We start from the raw sequence: 20,201 nt of genomic DNA, 5'->3' as shown, positions 1-20,201 counted from the left end.
TTTGTCTTAATAATTTTATTAATTTCCTGATGGGGAGCTGGGTATATTATTACTCACTTAATACCAGTATCCACCTTTTTTCTTATCTAAAATATCATTTCCCCCCTCAGAATATCTGTACAACCCTTCAGAATATCTGTACAACGCCTCAGAATATCTGTACAACGCCTCAGAATATCTGTACAACCCCTCAGAATCTCTGTACAACCTACAAGTGACATATCTTGTTTGAAGATGCTAAATGTTTAGCAAAATATTTCTCCAGCTATTAAGCAATACATTGAATTGATTCCGAGTCATGGCAATAAACGAGACCAGTCCCATGCTTTTTAGTGAACTCTGTCCCGGGGCAGACCTAGATATATGTGTGACTCAGGCATCTACTGTATATTACCTGTATCATTTTGTTTAGAGTTTGTGCGAACACTTAGCATCCCACCATCTCTGTCTAACAATCGGTACAAAAGCAGAGAATATATGTCACTCAGGCTTGAATTGTGGAGTTCTTGATGCTCTCTGAGTTTGGTTATACGCAGCAGACCCGACACTCATTGGCACTGATGAAGTTATCTAATTGGGTAACGAAATATCTGCAAGCAAACAAGGAAGCTCAGGGAGCAACAACCATCCCATAATTTGGATGAAGTCTAGCCTCGTTTTGTCTCGTTTTGACACCATATTTCTGATCACTGTTGGAAGAAGAGAGAAAATTTTAAATTAATTTAGAGTTCTGATAAAACCCTGGGATAAAAAACAGAAACTGGGTGTTATTCCTCTGCATCTCTCACAAAATGTGTTTGGATGTTTTGGAGCAAGGTTTTGTGTTTCCCTCGTTGTGAAAGGTAATCCTTTTCCTTTGGCTACACTGCATTGAGGTAATTTATCCTTAGCTTTTAATAATCCTTAGGAAGGGGTACTTAAGAGTTAGACAGCCTTTGTTTATCATATTATAGAAATAAGGACTTCTTTAAAATTAGACTTCTGCTTTGCTGAACCAGCTGAACCACAATAAGTATTGTGATAGCTTTGAATACATCCTGCTACTTTCCCTTGAGTGTTAATCTCTTCTGTTGAACGTACAACACCATACCACACAATACAAAGTCTTCTTACTGGTCTTTCCTGTTTTCTGTTCAAAGGACTCTTTATGACCAAATCGAATGGACTAAAAAGAGAATTAAGCATTTCAGATAATACACATGCCTGTGTCTCCTTGTCCTCAGTTGTAGTAATGCTATTGCAATCTTTCTTTCAAATGGCATGGATTCTTTTCATGGTTTTAATTGCATAATTAATGTTTGGTCTTTCTAGGCTTTTGGGGAGAAAATGAGGAAATCTGCCCCATTTGAGGAAAACTTGCATTAACTCTTCAGCTCTTTGAAGAGTTGCAAAAAAACAGGACTTCTGTGAACTTGATAGCAAAGGATTTATGATCTCTACCATCTCGACACAGTCTTTAAAGGTATTTTATCTGTTGTTATCTCTCTTTTTTATATTCATTGGAGAGCCAGTCATGAGGCCACTACCATATGCCCGAGAGGTTTTGTATATAATTACGTAGATTGTGTGTATATGTTTACTTCTCTTCTGTCTTGTTCTCATCATACACTAAATAAATAAATAATTTGAAGAGTAACTCTCCAAATATATGCTGCTTAAAGGTTAAAGTTTTATATTCCATCCTTCCAACACATATCTATCACTCGGGGGTGATAGGTATCCAAAACTTGGTTTAATAGAGTTTGATCAAATAAGAAGGTTCTTTCAAGAAAGCAAGTTATTAGTCATATCTGTGAAACTGATACAGTGGGAGCATGTGTACTTGAATGAAATAGGCTTTAGTTTGATATTTATTTAGTAACTGTATGTCAGGTCTGCTATGTAGTATTTGTATTTCTAACTGTTTTTGTCTTACAGTGGATAAATTTTGTACAAGATTTGTGGACAAAGATACAATATACTCTTCTACAACAGTATGCTTGCACTGTAACATATATGTAAGTAGATTTTTTCCTAGCATGTTTTTTCAAAAAGTACATCCCATGGAATTTAGCATTATTCTCATCAGAATTGTAGCCTCACTCCATGCTTATGTGTTCTAAACATTTAATGGAAACATGTATACTTGAAGTTATAAGCTGCCTCCAAAAACTTAGAAATTGAAATTGATTGTAAACACAGAGAGCAAAAACTGCCTTTTCTTGAATCTAAATCAGTGGTGGCATATTCTATTTTCTCCTAATGGAATGCTGTAGTGATTTCATCTTGATTACAATTCCATCATAATAAGACTTGCTCCAACAATCGCATGTTCTGTGCATAGAGCATAGACTATTTACTTATTCTGCATTGTTCAAGAACACTATTTTTCACTTCCTCCAAAGCTTGTGTGAGCTAGGTTTTGCTTCAAGATTTTGGCAGGATAACTGCATATTTAACTCACTGTTATTGTGAATAATACCTTTCTTTTCCTGTTTTTCAGTCACATAAATGATTATTTTGAGTAGTTTCATTGCAGAACATGTTTGGAAGTCTCTCATTCAGTATTTTAAGGAAAAAATAATAAATAAGTTCACTCCCTCTCCCCACCCCAATGCTTTATCAATCCAGTGGAAAGGTTGCGAAGCAATGGAAAGATCTGGGAAAGAACTTTCCAAAACTCTCCATCGGGAAGACAAGGAAGTAAATGGAATGACTGAAGGCATCTCTTGCTCCCTTTCATTTCCTTCTCCCCTTCTCTGCTTGAGTGGTGAAGGAAACACGCAAGTGGAAATGCTGGAAAAAGCCCAGGAGCTCTTCCAGCTCTGTGACAAGGAGGAGAAGGGCTTCATAACCAGATTGGACATGCAGGTAAGGACCTGAAACTTCTCAAGACACAATGTGGTCTGCTTGTTTGTTGTTTGATGTATTGTGTGAATCCAACCATTAGGTTTAGGAACATATCATACTTCATGGGAAGAAGCATATAACTTTAGTTAACAGATTCTGTCTGAAATACAAAGCAGAACATTCCAAGTCTGAGCTTTTGAAATCAGTGTTGGAGCAAACCAACTATCAGACCGACATCAAATATGACATCAAATTTAATTATTACAGGTTCAGCACAAAGTGGTTTTATGTGGAAGTTTAAATGTAATACTAAAGCTGAAGCTTGGTTGGTATTGACTCATGATTGACATTAGTTATCCCTGTTTCTGTTTATCCATATGCCCTCAAATCTGTGAAGGGAATGGTGAAAACTGTCACCATTTAGCTGCCTTAGGTTGTTTTCTGTCATTGGTCAGTCAGTTTGATATTTAACTTTTCTTTTTATATGTTCTCATATTTGGAAAGAAGTCCATATCATGTCCTGAACTTTTTGGTTGCTCAGCTAATCCAGTTTAGTACTTTGTTATTTTGTCCCAAAAGCTTCTTGGATGAGAAGTGAAACTACTTCAAGGAAAAACAAATTCCAATTGCCTTTTGAAAAAGCACCTTTGGGAAAACCATGATCTGGATGACTGAGAATCTCAAGTCATCTGTTACTTTTGTTTTCCTTTGCCCTTTCTCACAACATACAGAGATAGTTCTTGTTTATGTTGCCTAGTCTGGTGATGGTCTCTTGCTCATTCAATCAGCTGGTAATTGTCACAAGAAGATCCATGTAGCTTTCCACTTTCTGACTGGTTCCTTTTATTTGTGCACCAATGGTTTGCATTATTATTATTAAGCCTTACAAGGCTTTCAATATTCCAACCATCACTTTCTCATCTCTCTTGGTTTTTGACCATCATCTTTTCAGCTTTTCTCCAACATTGGTGTGTTTAGTGTATTTCAAACTTTTTATTCATTGTTCTATAGTATTGCCATTGTATTAATTGGCAAACTATATTTACAACAAAATCAAAGTTTGTGGCTTAACATATGACATGAATCAGTTATAATTTAATTTATAAGTTATGATTATATAAGCTTGTGGTTTACTATCATGGGTAAATCTTGTATCATCTTCCACATTAGCTCTTACTTCCCATGCAGGCTTAATTTGTCCTAAGCAATTTTTTTAAAATAAGAAAAAGTCCTTAAACAAACGTAATACAACATAGACAAAGACTATGCTTCATTTCATTAAAAAGAAAGAGCAGTGGTTTGTATAAAAAAAGGTAAAGGTTCCCCCACACATGCGTGCTAGTCGTTTCCGACTCTAGGGGCCGGTGCTCATCTCCGTTTCAAAGCCGAAGAGCCAGCGCTTGTCTGAGGATGTCTCCGTGGTCATGTGACCGGCATGACTAGACGCCAAAGGCGCACGGAACGCTGTTACCTTCCCACCGTAGTGGTCCCTATTTTTCTACTTGCATTTTTACGTGCTTTCGAACTGCTAGGTTGGCAGAAGCTGGGACGAGTAACAGGCGCTCACTCTGTGGTTTGTATACATAAGAATAAATGGACACATATTTAAAAGATGGGAATATAAAAAACAATAGAAAATTTCAATTCCCAGCATACTATGCTACGAACAAGATTTGAGTAAAGTAGTTTCAGTGAGAAATTACAACTTGAAAGCGCCAAAGTGCAAAACATCAGGACATGCCATTAATAAATTAGAATTCCTTAAAATAATATGACTAGTGACAATGTTAAGTCAGATTTATTTAGTCATAGTTTCTTGAGCTATCTTGGATTGTTTTGCATATAACAACTAAGTCATGTTGGGCAGGTTTATAGCTCCTATTAAAAATAAAAAAAATAAACAGAGCACATTGTGGCTTAATCTGAAATGTCAACCAGACATTTATATGTTAATTAGCTTATCTGATGGCAGAATGTTTGTTTATCAAGAGTTATTAATGAGTATTTTTAATAAAAGGACTGTCACAGCTTTTAATTTTTCTGCTCATCATCCCATCCAAGTTTGTGTACATATACTGTATTTATAATACATGAATTCAAGTCATGAAATATGCAACAAATTACCATATAGCCTATTTTTGGAGACAGACCTGAATGTATGTATGTTCAAGAAAGGATAAAAAATTTTCTATTGCAACGAATCTTCTACAACTCAACTTGAAAAAAGTTCCTGGTACTAAGTTATTTATTAAAAATTAATGAATATGATCATTCTATATACAATAGCAAACTTTGAAAATATACAGGTAATCCCCAAGTTACAACTCTTCTATTAATGATGGTCTGGAATTACAATGGCTGCCGAAAAGGGTGCTTTACAGGCCATAAAGGAACTTTTGGCTATTTATTTATTTTTATTTATTTATTTTAATTCCATTTATATCCCGCCCTTCTCCGAAGACTCAGGGCGGCTTACAAGCTTAGCAGTAGCCTTCATTCTATGTATATGCCTGCTTATTAGGGCTTTCATACACCCCCCCAAGCGGCATTATTACAAAGTCAGCTTAATTGCCCCCAACAATCTGGGTCCTCATTTTACCTACCTCGGAAGGATGGAAGGCTGAGTCAACCTTGAGCCTGGTGGGATGCTATGGCAACCCCTGCGGTCACATGATCGTGACCTGGGTGTTTGACAACCTATTTGCATTTGTGATCAGTTACCAAGTGCCCCAGAAGCATGTGATTTGCTTTTTGCAGTCTTCTTTGGTGACTTCCTCAGAAAATCAATGGGGAAGCTGCTACCCCCTGTTGAGAGGACTCCCCCCCTCATCTCTGGGAGCTGGTTGAAAGAGTTGCTTCCCCGGGGGAGCTGAAATCCTTTGGCAGGATGCAGAAATGGAACTGAAATCCTGAAGATTTTGGGTTTGTTCCTGCACCCTACCAAAGGAGTTCCTTTCCATGCATGGAGAAGAGCTGAACTTCTTTGGTGGAGTGCATAAATGAAGCTGAAATCCTGAAAACTTTGGCTTTGCTCCTGCACCCTGCCAAAGGGTTTCACTTGTTCTTGACAGTACTTTGAGGATTAGAAGAAAGCAAGGGAAAATTCATATTTTACAGAGTAATATAGACTTTGAGTGTCATCTACTACAGTTAACTTTTTATAAGAGAATCTAAAAAAGAATTTAAAATTAAAAAAAAACAATACTATTTTACCATGAGGCAGCAAAATTCTTCACACAGATTCTTGAAGGATAGGCACAGATATTGTGTCTAATTTTCACACCTGCACCTGCATCTACTAAGGAATTCACCCCAAAGGCAAGGAAGTTTTCAGCATAAATCTGAAAGAAAATGCAAGTGTTCTGATGCCTTTTATAGCATAAATGCAACTTTGGCTTCAGTGGCCATCTTTCTGTGTCTTTCTCCGCTATGAAGAAATAAAGCCCGTGAAGGCTATTGAAGGGATATACCAGTGATGGCGAACCGTTTACAGATTGAGTGCCCAAAAACCACCCTGCCCCCCACCACCCACCCTACTCCACCTGCAGGGCCACCCATCACCTCCATGGTCCGCCGCAAATTGCCCAAGCAGCCCTGCAGCTCCATGGCGGCCACGCCCTCTGACTGCGCCCCGCAGCATCATCTGTGCACAATGGGGTGCGAGGGCAGAGTCTTGTCCCTGCTGCCCAGCTGCCATGTCCTTGGTTGTGCTGCTCTGTGTGGACCACGCCTGGGGGCGACTCTCCTCCAGGGGGCGGGGTGCTGGTGAGGGGGCCACAGGGGGAGGCGGGGCTGGGGCGACAGTGCATGTGCCCACGGAGAGGGCTTTGAGTGCCGCCTCTGGCACTCATGCCACAGGTTCGCCACCACTGGGATATACTGTAAAGCTGAAAAAAAGCTTATCCTGTCCCTTAATTTGCATACATTTGCATAATTTGCAGTTAAAGGCACAGAAGAAATACCAATTGGTGGCTATGAATTGCAGCTAAGGTGAACAGAATGTGCACTTAGAGAATACCCAATTTCTTCCCTGGCAAACTAGAATGTTCATTGTTTCTATGTGACGCATGCCAATTTTCCATGAGTTGCATACGGCTAAGGTTATTCAGGACTTCATTCTCTGGTTTATCATAGCAAATGCTAATTACAGGAACAGACTGTGGTGCTTTAGACCACCTTAACCAGAAATTCTACCCATTCACATGCGTTTAGAGCAGAAAATGCAAGTGTGCAAATGGTCAGATTCAAAGAAAGGTTTCTTCCCATGCTTTCATCTGTCCTTGCACAAGTACTTGGCAAACTTAGTTCAGTGGAGGCGATTGGGGAAATGAGGTGAGAGTAATACTTTCTATTTGTTCTGCTAATTATAGATCTAAATCCTGAATCTGATCTTCCTTTTTCTTCTTTTCCACAGCGGTTACAGAGCGAGCTTCCATTCACTACTGAACAGCTGGAGGCTGTTTTTGACAGTCTGGTGCAAGACAATAATGGTTACCTCACCCCAGTAGAATTCAGTGTAGGCCTAGGTAAGAGAAGAAGAAGGAGAATTTGGAAGGTGATGATGAGTACATGTGGAACAACAACGGGCTACTCCTGTTGAAGGCAAACAGTAGACAGGAAATCCATATTTCTGTTCTCAGACAGCTGAGAGCTGAGAATGGAACAGAGAATTGAGTCTACTATAGCAGGCAAGGCAGTGATACATATGGAGAACAGAAAATGTAGTTCTACTCAGAAGCAAAGAGCAATGGGTAGACGAGGAGTAGATCCAAGCTGGTGAACTCTTTGTCTTTGCCATTTTATTTGGTTAGTTTGTTTAGTTTAACAAACGCTGCTCACAAATGTTGGTGTACCTTCGGGATTTTTTTTGCCCCATGTTTGTTCCACAAACATGTTTTCAGAGTGGTGAACATCTGGAAGCCACACCAGACTTCATGTTTGCAGAACAGAGTATGGAATGTACTTCCTCATATTGTTGGGATGAGGTTTCCTTGTAACAACCTGCTGTCCTATTAAGAAGTCTTTCAACACTTCTATTTACTGCTAAAATACCCAGCAAGCATGAAGCCCCCATCAGGCAAAGTAAAAAAAAGATCTATTCGATATGAGTTGGCTCTGAAGGAGGGGAGGTTACTAAAATACCCTTGTGCCAATTAGAAGAAGCCAATTTCCTCTGTTTAAGAAAAAAAACAAGTCAACAGTTCTAAGACTTGATATGAAGAGGGCTGATCAAAGAGATCAGACATAGGGAATTGGGTAGGAAAGCAATGAGAGATTCTGATTTGATAAATTAGAGTAGAGACACGATACAGTACATTTTGTCCAAAGTGTAAATGTCTTGGAGTTCCAAGAGTAGACAGTTCAGGTCACATTTAGGAGGCAGTAATCACATTATAGAATATTGCTAAAAAGGTAAAGGTAAAGGTTCCCCCGCACATGCGTGCTAGTCGTTTCCGACTCTAGGGGCCGGTGCTCATCTCCGTTTCAAAGCCGAAGAGCCAGTGCTTGTCTGAGGACGTCTCCGTGGTCATGTGGCCGGCATGACTAGACGCCAAAGGCGCACGGAACGCTGTTACCTTCCCACCGGAGTGGTCCCTATTTTTCTACTTGCATTTTACGTGCTTTCGAACTGCTAGGTTGGCAGAAGCTGGGACGAGTAACAGGAGCTCACTGTTGTGACTCAGGGCCAGCCTGTGGGTCCGACAGCCGGCTCCGATGTATCGGAGGACTCAGATGTGGGGGAGGAGGGAAACGAACCGGCTGATGATGATTTGGAGGCTTTGCAGAGTCCTCAGCCGGGGACCTCTTCTCAGCTGTGTGAGCCCGAGAGTGCGGAGGATGATGACCCACAGCTGGCCCTGTTCAAGGACGCCCGACGCAGGAGGCAGACGAGCAGGGACAAACAAAGAAAGACTATGGGACTCCTCAGGAGGAGGCACAGGGAGACCACGCCCTGAGCTCTCTATAAAAGAAGTGTTTGGGGAGGGGCTGGTTGCTGAAAGCAACTTTTCCTCTTGAGAAGACAAGCTCTTGTGTTTTTGTTAACTGCGTAATTAAATCTTGGCAGAAGCCTTTTAGCCTTGGACGCTTTCCAGACTCTTCTTTTAATCAGGGGTTGTGAGAAGAGGGCTGGTTCAGAACAGTTTGCTTTCAGCCACCCACCCCTTAATACTACGATGGAGCAGCTTCTTGCCGAGAATGCCCAGCTCAACCAGCAACTCACCTTGCTGGCCACTCAGGTGGCACAACTGCAGGCTCAGGTACATGCTGCCCCCCCACCCAGGAGGAAATGTCAGATAGCTATGCCGGATAAATTTGCTGGTAAACCAGAACTGTTTCCTGCCTTCCTGGGACAATGCCAGCTTTATATCAGCGTGAGAGCAGCTGATTTCCCCACTGACTGAGATAAGGTGGGATTCGTGTTGAGCCTTCTGTCGGGAGATGCAGCTCGTTGGGGCACGCCTCTGTTGGCACAGCCTAGCCCTTTGTTGGATAACTTTGGGGGGTTTTGTGACCATATGCGCCTCATGTACGAGGACCCGATTAAGGCGCAGACCGCCACCCGACGTCTGAAAGCTTTGAGGCAGGGTCTGCGCCCCCTACAGGCCTATATCAGCGATTTCCGGCTGCTTAGCCAGGATTCCGCCTGGAATGAGGCTGCGCTCGTGGATGCCTTTCAGGATGGCTTGTCAGAGGAGATGTTGGATGAGCTGGCCCGCGTGGACATTCCCTCAGACCTGAATGGGCTGATCCATCTTTGTCTGCGGATCGATGCCCGGCTGCAGCAGCGTAAGAGTCGCCGTGCCACCCCACAGACCCCTGCCGCCCCTGTTGTGCGTGAGCCCCCAGTCCAGAGGGAGGAGCCAATGGAGCTGGGTGCCGCCAGGTCCCGTCTATCGGTGACGGAAATGGACAGACGACGATCGGAGGGGTTGTGTTTTTACTGTGGGGACCCTGGACATTTGGCTGCTTCTTGCCCGAAGAAGCGTCAGCGGGCGTCAGTGACCAAGCCTGCCCCGAGAAAGTCCCCTGCTTTGCTATCGGGAAACGGCCCGAGCCCGATCTAGACGGTGTGAAAGATCGGGCGACCCACAACGATCACGCCGAGCGACGCCGTTCCGACGGTGCCTGTGAACCTCCACGGCATTTGATTTTGGAGGCACGACTGATCCTTCCTGGCAAGCCAGAGGGGATTCCGGTCCATGCCTTAATTGACTCTGGGGCTACCACTAACTTTATGGATTCGGCCTTTGTGGCCAAATGGGCTGTTCCCCAGTGTCCGGTGGATCCGCCCATGCTTGTGGAGACCATCGATGGTCGAGTGCTCCTGTCCGGGCCTATCACGGCCGCCACGCAACCTGTGTGTATGGCCATCAGTACCCATGTGGAGGCCATTCAGTTTTACGTCACTTCGGATCTGCACTTCCCCGTGGTCTTGGGACTGGCGTGGCTCCGGGCGCATGATCCACAGATCTATTGGTCTCAGAACTTGGTCACCTTCCCAAGTTTGCAGTGCGTGGACCACACCCGCCATATCTGTGCCGGCCAGGTGGAGGGTTCCTCAGGGGTTTCCTTGCCTCCTGTACTGTCCGACTTTGCTGACGTGTTCAGCGAGTCAGAGGCGGACCAATTACCCCCGCACAGGCCCTACGACTGCTCCGTTGACCTAGTCCCTGATGCGCCTCTCCCAGTGGGGCGTTTGTACTCCATGTCGGAGCCCGAGTTGGCTGCATTGCGGGACTTCCTGACAAAGAACTTGGCTCGTGGATTCATCCGGCCCTCGTCCTCGCCAGTGTCTGCGCCCGTGCTCTTCGTCAAAAAGAAGTCGGGCGAGTTACGGCTTTGCTGTGACTACCGGAAACTCAATGCCATCACGGTGCGTAACCGCTACCCGCTGCCCCTCATCCCCGAGCTCTTGGACCGACTCCGGGAGGCTAAGATCTTCACGAAACTGGACCTGCGTGGAGCTTACAACCTCGTCAGGGTTCGGCCGGGTGATGAGTGGAAGACGGCGTTTGGTACTCGCTATGGACATTTCGAGTACACGGTGATGCCGTTTGGCCTGACCAACGCCCCCGCTGTGTTTCAGCATTTTATGAACGACATCTTTCGGGATCTGTTGGACCAGTTTGTAGTGATTTACCTGGACGACATCCTGATTTACTCCCCGTCGCGTGAAGTGCATCATCAGCATCTCCGTCAGGTCCTGCAGCGCCTCCGGAAACATCGGCTGTTTGCCAAGTTGGAGAAGTGCCAGTTCTACCAGGTGACCATTGATTTCTTGGGCCACCGCATTTCTCCTGAGGGCATCGCCATGGATCCAAGTAAAGTTGAGTCGTTGCAGAGTTGGCAACCCCCGCGTCGCGTGAAGGATGTTCAGCGACTTCTTGGATTTGCCAACTACTATCGGACATTCATCCCTGGCTTTGCTGCCTTGACAGCCCCCCTCACCCGGCTCCTGCAGAAGAAGACTCGGTTCCAGTGGAACGCCCCCGAACAACAGGCGTTCCAAGCTTTGAAGGACGCCTTCATGAAGGAGCCCATCTTGAAGCATCCTGACCCGCAACGGCCGTTTGTCGTGGAGGCGGACGCCTCCGACATTGCCATTGGGGCCGTGTTACTCCAGGCAGCGACGCCCAACGGTACCCTTTTCCCTTGCGCGTATCACTCTCGGAAATTGAACCCCTCGGAGCGCAACTATACCATCTGGGAGAAGGAGCTGCTGGCCATCAAGGCAGCGTTCGAGGCTTGGAGGCATCATCTGGAGGGGGCGCGGCATCAGATCGAGGTCCGGACGGACCACAAGAATCTGGAAAGCCTGCAGACCGCTCGGAATTTGAACCAACGCCAGATCCGGTGGTCCCTCTTCTTTGCGAGGTTTGACTTCCGGGTGCGGTACATACCAAGCGGGCACAACCAGAGAGCGGATGCTCTGTCCAGGAAGCCCGAGTACACCCGAGTGGAAGACAAGCTTCCGCCCAGGACAGTGATCCCCGTCGAGTCTTTTGCTGCGGTGCGGGAGCCGGTGGATATACGGGCTCGGATCCGGGAGGCGCAGCAGCAGGAGGCGTGGGTGGCTCAGCGGAAGGAAGAGGTGGGGCCAGATTCGCCTTGGTCGGTCACGGATGGACTCCTGTATTATCGTGACCGGCTCTATGTTCCAGGAGGGCCACTCAGGGGACTCGTCCTCAGCCAATGTCATGATAACCCGGCTGCGGGGCATTTTGGCCTGTTCAAGACTCTGAACCTGGTCTCCCGTACCTTCTGGTGGCCCCGAGTCCGACACGATGTCCAGTCTTATGTCACCTCCTGCGTCTCATGCAGGCAGGCCAAGTCAGCGACAGGGGCCCCGCCTGGTTTACTGCAGCCTTTGCCAACACCCAAGAGACCCTGGGGGGCTGTGTCCATGGACTTTCTGACGGATCTACCCCCATCCTCCGGCTTCACGACAGTGTTTGTGGTGGTGGACATGTTGACCAAGATGGCGCACTTCATCCCCTGTCGCGGCTTACCGTCAGCTCGCGCCACTAGTCGCATGTTCATCCAACAGGTGTTCCGGCTGCACGGCCTTCCCGATAGAGTCGTCTCCGATAGGGGGGCCCAGTTTACAGCCCGCTTCTGGCAGGAGTTGATGCGGGCGTTGGACGTTAAGGTTTGCCTCTCGTCCGCGCATCATCCTCAGACCGACGGGGGTACCGAGAAGGTCATCGGCATCTTAGAGCAGTATCTGCGCTGCTACGTTAACCTGCAGCAGGACAATTGGGTGGACTACTTGGCCATAGCCGAGTTTGCCTTTAACAACTCGCAGCACACCTCCACGCAGATGACACCGTTCTTGGCCAACGTGGGTTATCACCCCCGGTTTTTCCCCCTTTCTCCCGTGGACTCACCGGAGCCGGCAGCGAACGAATTCATGGCGGAGTTACAGGCAATCCATCGGTTGGTGCGACGGCAGCTGGAGAAGGCCAAGGCCGACTACAAGAGGTTCGCCGATCGGTCGAGAAGGGATACGCCTCCACTATCGGTGGGGGATCGGGTCTGGCTGTCCACCAGGAACCTGCCATCCACTCGGCCGGCGAGGAAGCTGGACCACCGTTACCTTGGACCGTTCCCAGTCGAGGCCGTCATCAACCCGGTCGCCTATCGTTTAACTCTGCCACGTTCCCTGCGCGTGCACCCCGTCTTCCATCGGTCCTTGCTGGTCCCCGAACGACCGGCCTGTCCACTTCGCCAGGCGGAACCTCCACCATCAGGAACTTGTGATGGAGGCAGCACCCCCGAGTACGAGGTCGCCAGCATCAGGGATTCCCGCTGGCTGAAAGGTCGCTTCCAGTACCTGATCGAGTGGAAAGGGTACGGGCCGGAGGACTTCACATGGGAAGACGCGACCGCCGTTCATGCCCCTGCGTTGGTGACTGCTTTTCACGAACAGTTCCCATCCCGACCGCATCCGGATCGGCAGACCCGGGGGAAGGGCCCTGCGGTGCGGGATAGTGTTGTGACTCAGGGCCAGCCTGTGGGTCCGACAGCCGGCTCCGATGTATCGGAGGACTCAGATGTGGGGGAGGAGGGAAACGAACCGGCTGATGATGATTTGGAGGCTTTGCAGAGTCCTCAGCCGGGGACCTCTTCTCAGCTGTGTGAGCCCGAGAGTGCGGAGGATGATGACCCACAGCTGGCCCTGTTCAAGGACGCCCGACGCAGGAGGCAGACGAGCAGGGACAAACAAAGAAAGACTATGGGACTCCTCGGGAGGAGGCACAGGGAGACCACGCCCTGAGCTCTCTATAAAAGAAGTGTTTGGGGAGGGGCTGGTTGCTGAAAGCAACTTTTCCTCTTGAGAAGACAAGCTCTTGTGTTTTTGTTAACTGCATAATTAAATCTTGGCAGAAGCCTTTTAGCCTTGGACGCTTTCCAGACTCTTCTTTTAATCAGGGGTTGTGAGAAGAGGGCTGGTTCAGAACACTCACTCTGTTACGCGGCACTCGGGATTCGACCCGCCAAACTGCCGACCATCTGATCGACAAGTTCAGCGTCCTAACCCACTGAGCCACCGCGTCCCTAGAATATTGCTAGTACTGGCCTAATCCCAGAATAATTAATTGTTGACTCCTTATCAAGGAATCAAAACCAATGTATTAAAAAAGCTGTCAGCTGCAAGCAGCCAGAGCCACTTGGAGATAGCTAAAGGGAGTAACTTTATTGCTCTCTACCTAAATTACAAGAATCTCCCCAGACTGCTTGCCTTCCCATGGGAATAACCGCATAAGGTTTCATGGATCTTGGGTGTGGAAGGCTTATGCTTTTTGCAATTGTGCAAGGATATTAAGCTAAGCCCATGCTTGACACCCCGCCCTTCCAACCTAGCTGGCAGATTCCCAACAAAAACTCTGAAATCAAGTGTTTGCCAAGCCAATAGTTAAGTGGAGTGCCACAGTCAGCCTACACAAGTCAGACCAATCACACTAATTAAGATACTGGGGCGGGGGGGATATAGCAGAGGGAAGGCATCGCTGTGCTCTGTCTTCGGAACCAAGCAAGGCCATTCAAAGGGAGAGAAGTGATGGAAAAAAGCAATATACTCTCCCTGGTAGCACTAGTTCACATATAACAGTTATTATGGTATATATAACACTATGCTATAATAACTGTACTTTTTCCCTAGTATGTGCAAATCAGGTTAGCGTATGTAATTTCACAAACTGTATTTTTTAAAAACTTGACTTATTAATATGTGTAAGAATATATGTAAGTCCAAATGCTTTCTATAAAATCCAGGATTCAACCATAGCCTATGATAGGGCTGTCAGGGTTTAGTCCTGGAAACAACAAACATAAAACAGGTAGCCCTTGAGTTACAACTGTAATGAAGCCTGCCCATTACAGATGTAACTTGTTGTAGTCCTTAAGTGAGATGCTCACACGATCGCCTGACTCAATGACCGTTGTCGCTGTCCTACAAGGTGCAGTTGCAATGGGTTGTTAAATGAATAGAGCAAAAGAGCTACCTGCTGAAGGAGGATAGATAGCTCCCCTCTGTACACAGAACTGGCTGGCTGGGTGATCTGAGCATCCTTGCTTTGTCCCAGTGGGCTTCCGTCCCCACTGTGCACTAGAAAATTAGAAAATCTTTCTGTGTGGGGGGGGGGAGGGGGGAGACAGCACACTGCACAGAGAAGTGAGACTGTCCCAACTTTGTTCTTCCACGTCCCTGCACTACCCAAAAACCTTCCCTCTAACTGGGGTGGGGCGGGGAAGTGGTGCACTGTTTAGAGAAACAAAATGGTTTGTGACCTCCTCATCCAGCTTTCCTGTTGACTTTCTCAGGAAACTGGCAGGGAAGATTGCAAATGGTGATCACACCAGGTTGCTGAGAACCCAGATTTCAATCACATGATTGTAGGGGCTCCGTAATGGCTGTGACTGTGGATACCAGTGGTAAGTCCCTTTGTTCAGCACTATCTTAATTTCAAATGGTTGCTGAATGAACGGCCACTTTTATGGAATAGCAGAAAATACTTTTAAGACCGCGAAGCTGCCCCCCAGGTATGATTGACTGTAGTTTCAGAACTTGCAGCCAGCATGGTGAAAAGTCTTGATGGCTGGGGAGCCTGAGGTTTATACTCAAACATACTTATGAGTACTAAGTGAGGGAAGGGTGATAAGCAGAATTACCTTTCCTTGCCACAGAGTAACCACAGTTCACTGCATAAATTATAGGTAAAGGTAAAGGTTCCCCCGCACATGTGTGCTAGTCGTTTCCGACTCTAGGGGCCGGTGCTCATTTCCGTTTCATAGCCGAAGAGCCAGCGTTTGTCCGAGGACGTCTCCGTGGTCATGTGGCCGGCATGACTAGACGCCAAAGGCGCACGGAACGCTGTTACCTTCCCACCGTAGTGGTCCCTATTTTTCTACTTGCATTTTTACGTGCTTTCGAACTGCTAGGTTGGCAGAAGCTGGGACGAGTAACAGGCGCTCACTCTGCTACGCGGCACTCGGGATTCGACCCGCCAAACTGCCGACCTTCCGATCGACAAGCTCAGCGTCCTAACCCACTGAGCCACCGCGTCCCTATTTTACCTAAATTATATGGGTGGGCTAAGGATGGCTAGTCCTATTGTTCTTATGACAACCGGCGTAGCTAATGTGATTCAGAAAGGCACTTTCTAAGTTAAAATGGGGTTATGGATTTGCTATTTCACGAAGGGTCCCTAATTTTGTTTCCCTAATTAGTTATGTAGGTTCTGTTTTTGCAGACTGGGATTTTGTCTCTTAAGTTGGTAACTTCGCTGGGTTTCCAATCAATATTGTACTTCTCTCTCTTTACAAACTAGCCCAGATCAAGAGAAGCCCAAAGCAAATTTCTTTTCTGTGGGCTGTAAAGTGATCTTGTGTTCTTTCATTTGTTTTCACAGGGAAGTTCATAGGAAATGAGCCACGCCAGAACTCTGAAAATGCTGGTCACGAGGAGACCTTTGAGTCTAGCTGGTCGGAGGAATTGGACCAGACAGATGAAGGGGAAAAACAATTTTGCTCTGTGCTGGAGCAGCTTGAAGCCTCCCAAGTCTTTGAAGAGTAAGCTGGGCTCTCCCATCTGTTTTTTTTCCATTAGAGTACGATTATGATAGTTGTTCCATTCAACAGCCTTATGTTCAAAAAAGGTTGCCTTGAATTTCGTTTGGCAGACTCTTTGCTATGTAATTATTGAGCTATAACTATTGCCTCTCCAGATGCTGCTGAATTACGTCTCCTGGTATCTCTTACCAGTGGTCACATTGACTAGAAACTCTGAGAGCTATAATAAATCTGGTGGGCCATGGATTTCTTATGTCCATGGGAGAAAGTTGCTAACTCTTCTCATAGTAACTCCTAAATGCTAGGAGTTACTATGAGAAGAGTTGCTAGGCCAAGAAGGGCTGATACATGATTCTGTGACTACGTTAGTGAAGGAAGAATAATAAAACTGAGAAAATTTGGGTTGGTAATGAAATAAGAGTCAACCAAAACTATTTTGAGGGGGGAAATGTGCAAATCTATGTCAAGAAAAAAGCTCAGATTTTAATATTTATGTCTGTCTTCTTGTGGTCTGCTTGTTCTTATCATGAGGAAGTGTGGGTAAGAGTCGAATTTAAAGTAGTGTCTTTAAAAGCATTTTGCTAGAATCTCCATTGCCTTTACTCCAGTCAGGGTGAAATTCAAGAGCTTTGGATTCGAATCCAAAAAGAAGCACCAGAACTCCTAGCCAGCTTTGAAGAGTTTCTTTTCCGTATTTCTTCATACATCAAGGATCTGCACCATGAGAAGGAATCCATGGAATTGGTATTAAAACGGTAAGCAGTTCCCAGAATGTCTTAATAGGGCATTGGCTTCCCTTGGACCATCAACAGGGACTAGCAGAATGTGGGAATCTAGAGGAAAGATTATATTGTGCAAGGATAATAGCGCGTAAAGTTTTAATTAGAAAGCATCCTTTCTGTTAAATATTGTTGATAATAAAATATTCATGTGCACCATGGAGGCATAGTTGACGTAAAATATGAGGCTTAACAATGATGCCGAGATTAGCCAACTGTTTGTGAATAAAACAAGATAGATAAAATGTCAGTAATTTAAATCAAATGGTCATTGTGTCAATTTATTATAAAACACTATTCATCTAATTTTTTATTTTATAGTCATTTTGTACACTTTGCTCTTTTACAACAATGAGTCTTACTGGCAGGGCTTTTTTTCTCATAGAACGCTCAGAACAGAGTTCCGGCACCTTTTTCGGATGGAACCTTGTAGGGTAGGGCAAGGCGGGTTGTATGACATGTGTGAGTTCCGGCACCTTTTTCTTTTACAAAAAAAGCACTGCTTACTGGAATAATTTTTCCAAGGCCTAGCTAAAGCTGCTAAAGATTGCAGCTAGGATTGTAAAACTTACAGCAAACATTCGCTGTCCAGAAACAACATATCAAGTCTATTATTAAGAATTCTGAGTTTTTCTTTTTTTTTTTAGGAATTTTTCTTTTTACGGGCAGCAACTATTTAAACATTCTGAAGTTTTGTAGGGCTGTGAGAGTTCCATAACTTAGTAAGTGAAAAATAATAGGCTGTATCATGTGTGGTGAAGTGAAATGTGTTTATTTTGCTTTAAAGAAAAGATTTCTCCTCTTCTCTTACTTTGTTTTCATTTTTGTTTATTTTACATGCCGATGTTTTCCAGACCTGGCAAACTTTAATATGTGTGAATTCTCCAGCCAGCATTTTTGCCAAGTTTGAAAAACACTAATATACACTTTTTTCCACATCTCCTTCTTCCTGTTCTATTCTTTTAGAAGAGAGACCGACCATGAAAGAGAAATTAGGTGTCTCTATGAGGAAATGGAGCAACAAATTAAAGCTGAAAGGGAGCGGCTGTTCCAGCAGGTAAACTCCTGAGCTGTACACAATCCTAATCCTTGATTACTCCTATAATGTTTGGCAAGTGCTGGGGATGATTTTATGGAGGAAGAAAGATAAAATGAAACCTGTTCCTCTGCCTTTTTTGCAGGAGTCAACAAGGCTTGAAAAAAGCAACGTGTTTCAGAAAGAGTTGCAGAACAAAGAGCACGAATTTGAGAAAATTCTTTACCGACAGAAAAAGGTGACCAAGGCCTGCTTCTCATCCTTTCTGAATTACAGCCAAAGTTATCATTCAGTAAAGGGGTAACAATCTTTACTATAAACTATTCTTGCCCAATCTAGTGCTCCCTAAATACACTGGATTAGAATTTCCAGAATCCTTGGTAAATATTTGGAGGATGTGGAATAGCAATACTGGAGGAATAAATATGATAGGCTTTGAAAGGATCTTGTTTGCAAAGCCAGGATGGATGGATGGATGGAATCATTTCTGTCTGAACACCTTTCTGGTGACTGTCATGGATAATATCAGACCTAAAGTGGACAAAAGGGACGCGGTGGCTCAGTGGGTTAGGATGCTGAGCTTGTCGATCAGAAGGTCGGCAGTTTGGCAGGTCGAATCCCGAGTGCCGCGTAGCAGAGTGAGCGCCTGTTACTCGTCCCAGCTTCTGCCAACCTAGCAGTTCGAAAGCACGTAAAAAATGCAAGTAGAAAAATAGGGACCACTCCGGTGGGAAGGTAACAGCGTTCCGTGCGCCTTTGGCGTCTAGTCATGCTGGCCACATGACCACGGAGACGTCCTCGGACAAGCGCTGGCTCTTCGGCTTTGAAACGGAGATGAGCACCGGCCCCTAGAGTCGGAAACGACTAGCACGCATGTGCGGGGGAACCTTTACCTTTTACCTTTAAAGTGGACAAAGACACTTTCTATTTAAGGAAAGATGCAAGTTTAAATCGCCCGTTTGAAGACGGATGTAGCCTAGCCTGCCACTTCTGTAAAGAAATGTATATCTTATGATGTGGTGAGCAAAATAATTTTCACAGAGATTTCTTGTATTTGGGGTGGATGTGTCTATGATTACGTCTAACCTTGCCAGATTGGTTTAAGTAGCTGCCTGATTGAGAGCCGGTTGCGTAATGTTGATATAACAAACTTCATAAAATTCCTGACGTAGGAATGCATGACTGTAGGCCAAGTTTCTTCTGGAATCTTATCTTAATTTGCAAGGCCTGCCACAACTGCCTTTGAATAGTATCTGCTGTCCTCCTTTAACCTCCAGGCCCAGGGCTTTGGCAGGATCTCAGCTCCATTCATATTTCACTCTGGTCTGGTACACTAATCACTACCACAGTAAGAAAGGCCACTTTATTCATGTCACAACTGCATGGTTATTATTCTTGGAGGAACACAATTGAGAATTGGAAAATGGAGTTTGTTTGGATAATTATTCTATCCATATTAGAAGAATAGAATAGAATAGAATAGAATAGAATAGAATAGAATAGAATAGAATAGAATAGAATAGAATAGGAGAGGAGAGGAGAGGAGAGGAGAGGAGAGGAGAGGAGGAGAGGAGAGGAGAGGAGAGGAGAGGAGAGGAGAGGAGAGGAGAGGAGAGGAGAGGAGAGGAGAGGAGAGGAGAGGAGAGGAGAGGAGAGGAGAGGAGAAGAGAAGATGGAAGGGATCTTGGAGATCTTCTAGTCTAGCTAGAAGTATAGAACCTATACTATTTCAGACAAGTGACTGTCTAGCCTCTTGTTAAAAAACCTCCAGTGATGGAGCACCCACAATTTCTGGAGGCAAGCTGTTCCACTGTCCTTACTGTTTGGAAATTTCTCCTTAATTCCAGTTTGCTTCTCTCTTGGTCAGTTTCCAACCATTGTTTCTTGTCCTGCCCTCTGGTGCTTTGGAAAATAGTTTGACACCCTCTTCTTTGTAGCAGCCCCTCAAATACTGGAATACTGCTATCATGTTGCCCCTGTTT

At 45.2% G+C, this 20,201-nt stretch overlaps 2 protein-coding genes across 5 annotated transcripts in view; both read left to right on the top strand.

Annotated features, from left to right (window-relative positions):
• CRACR2B (calcium release activated channel regulator 2B) overlaps nucleotides 1-20,201 on the top strand; it is a 794,336-nt gene that overhangs the window by 15,047 nt on the left and 759,088 nt on the right. For 3 of the 4 annotated variants that reach the window (XR_014024547.1, XM_081313173.1, XM_081313175.1), the window contains exons 2-9: nucleotides 1,312-1,462; nucleotides 1,918-1,997; nucleotides 2,611-2,850; nucleotides 7,244-7,355; nucleotides 16,245-16,404; nucleotides 17,013-17,159; nucleotides 18,150-18,240; nucleotides 18,365-18,457. Coding sequence is in view for 3 of the 4 variants with exons in the window: in XM_081313173.1 (XP_081169299.1) it covers nucleotides 2,629-2,850; nucleotides 7,244-7,355; nucleotides 16,245-16,404; nucleotides 17,013-17,159; nucleotides 18,150-18,240; nucleotides 18,365-18,457 (825 nt within the window). In the remaining variant the exon portion in view is untranslated. Of the gene's footprint in view, nucleotides 1-1,126; nucleotides 1,463-1,917; nucleotides 1,998-2,610; nucleotides 2,851-7,243; nucleotides 7,356-16,244; nucleotides 16,405-17,012; nucleotides 17,160-18,149; nucleotides 18,241-18,364; nucleotides 18,458-20,201 lie in introns of those variants that run through there. The other variant, XM_081313174.1, reaches the window with a different exon arrangement.
• The window catches only part of PNPLA2 (patatin like domain 2, triacylglycerol lipase), a 365,554-nt gene that overhangs the window by 91,286 nt on the left and 254,067 nt on the right, over nucleotides 1-20,201 (top strand). The gene's annotated exons all lie outside the window — the stretch shown is intronic.

Source organism: Vipera berus, assembly GCF_964194415.1.
Source record: "Vipera berus genome assembly, chromosome: 1".
Lineage (NCBI taxonomy): Eukaryota > Metazoa > Chordata > Lepidosauria > Squamata > Viperidae > Vipera > Vipera berus.
Note: the sequence above shows the minus strand (reverse complement) of the source record. Positions and strands in the feature narration are given on the sequence as shown.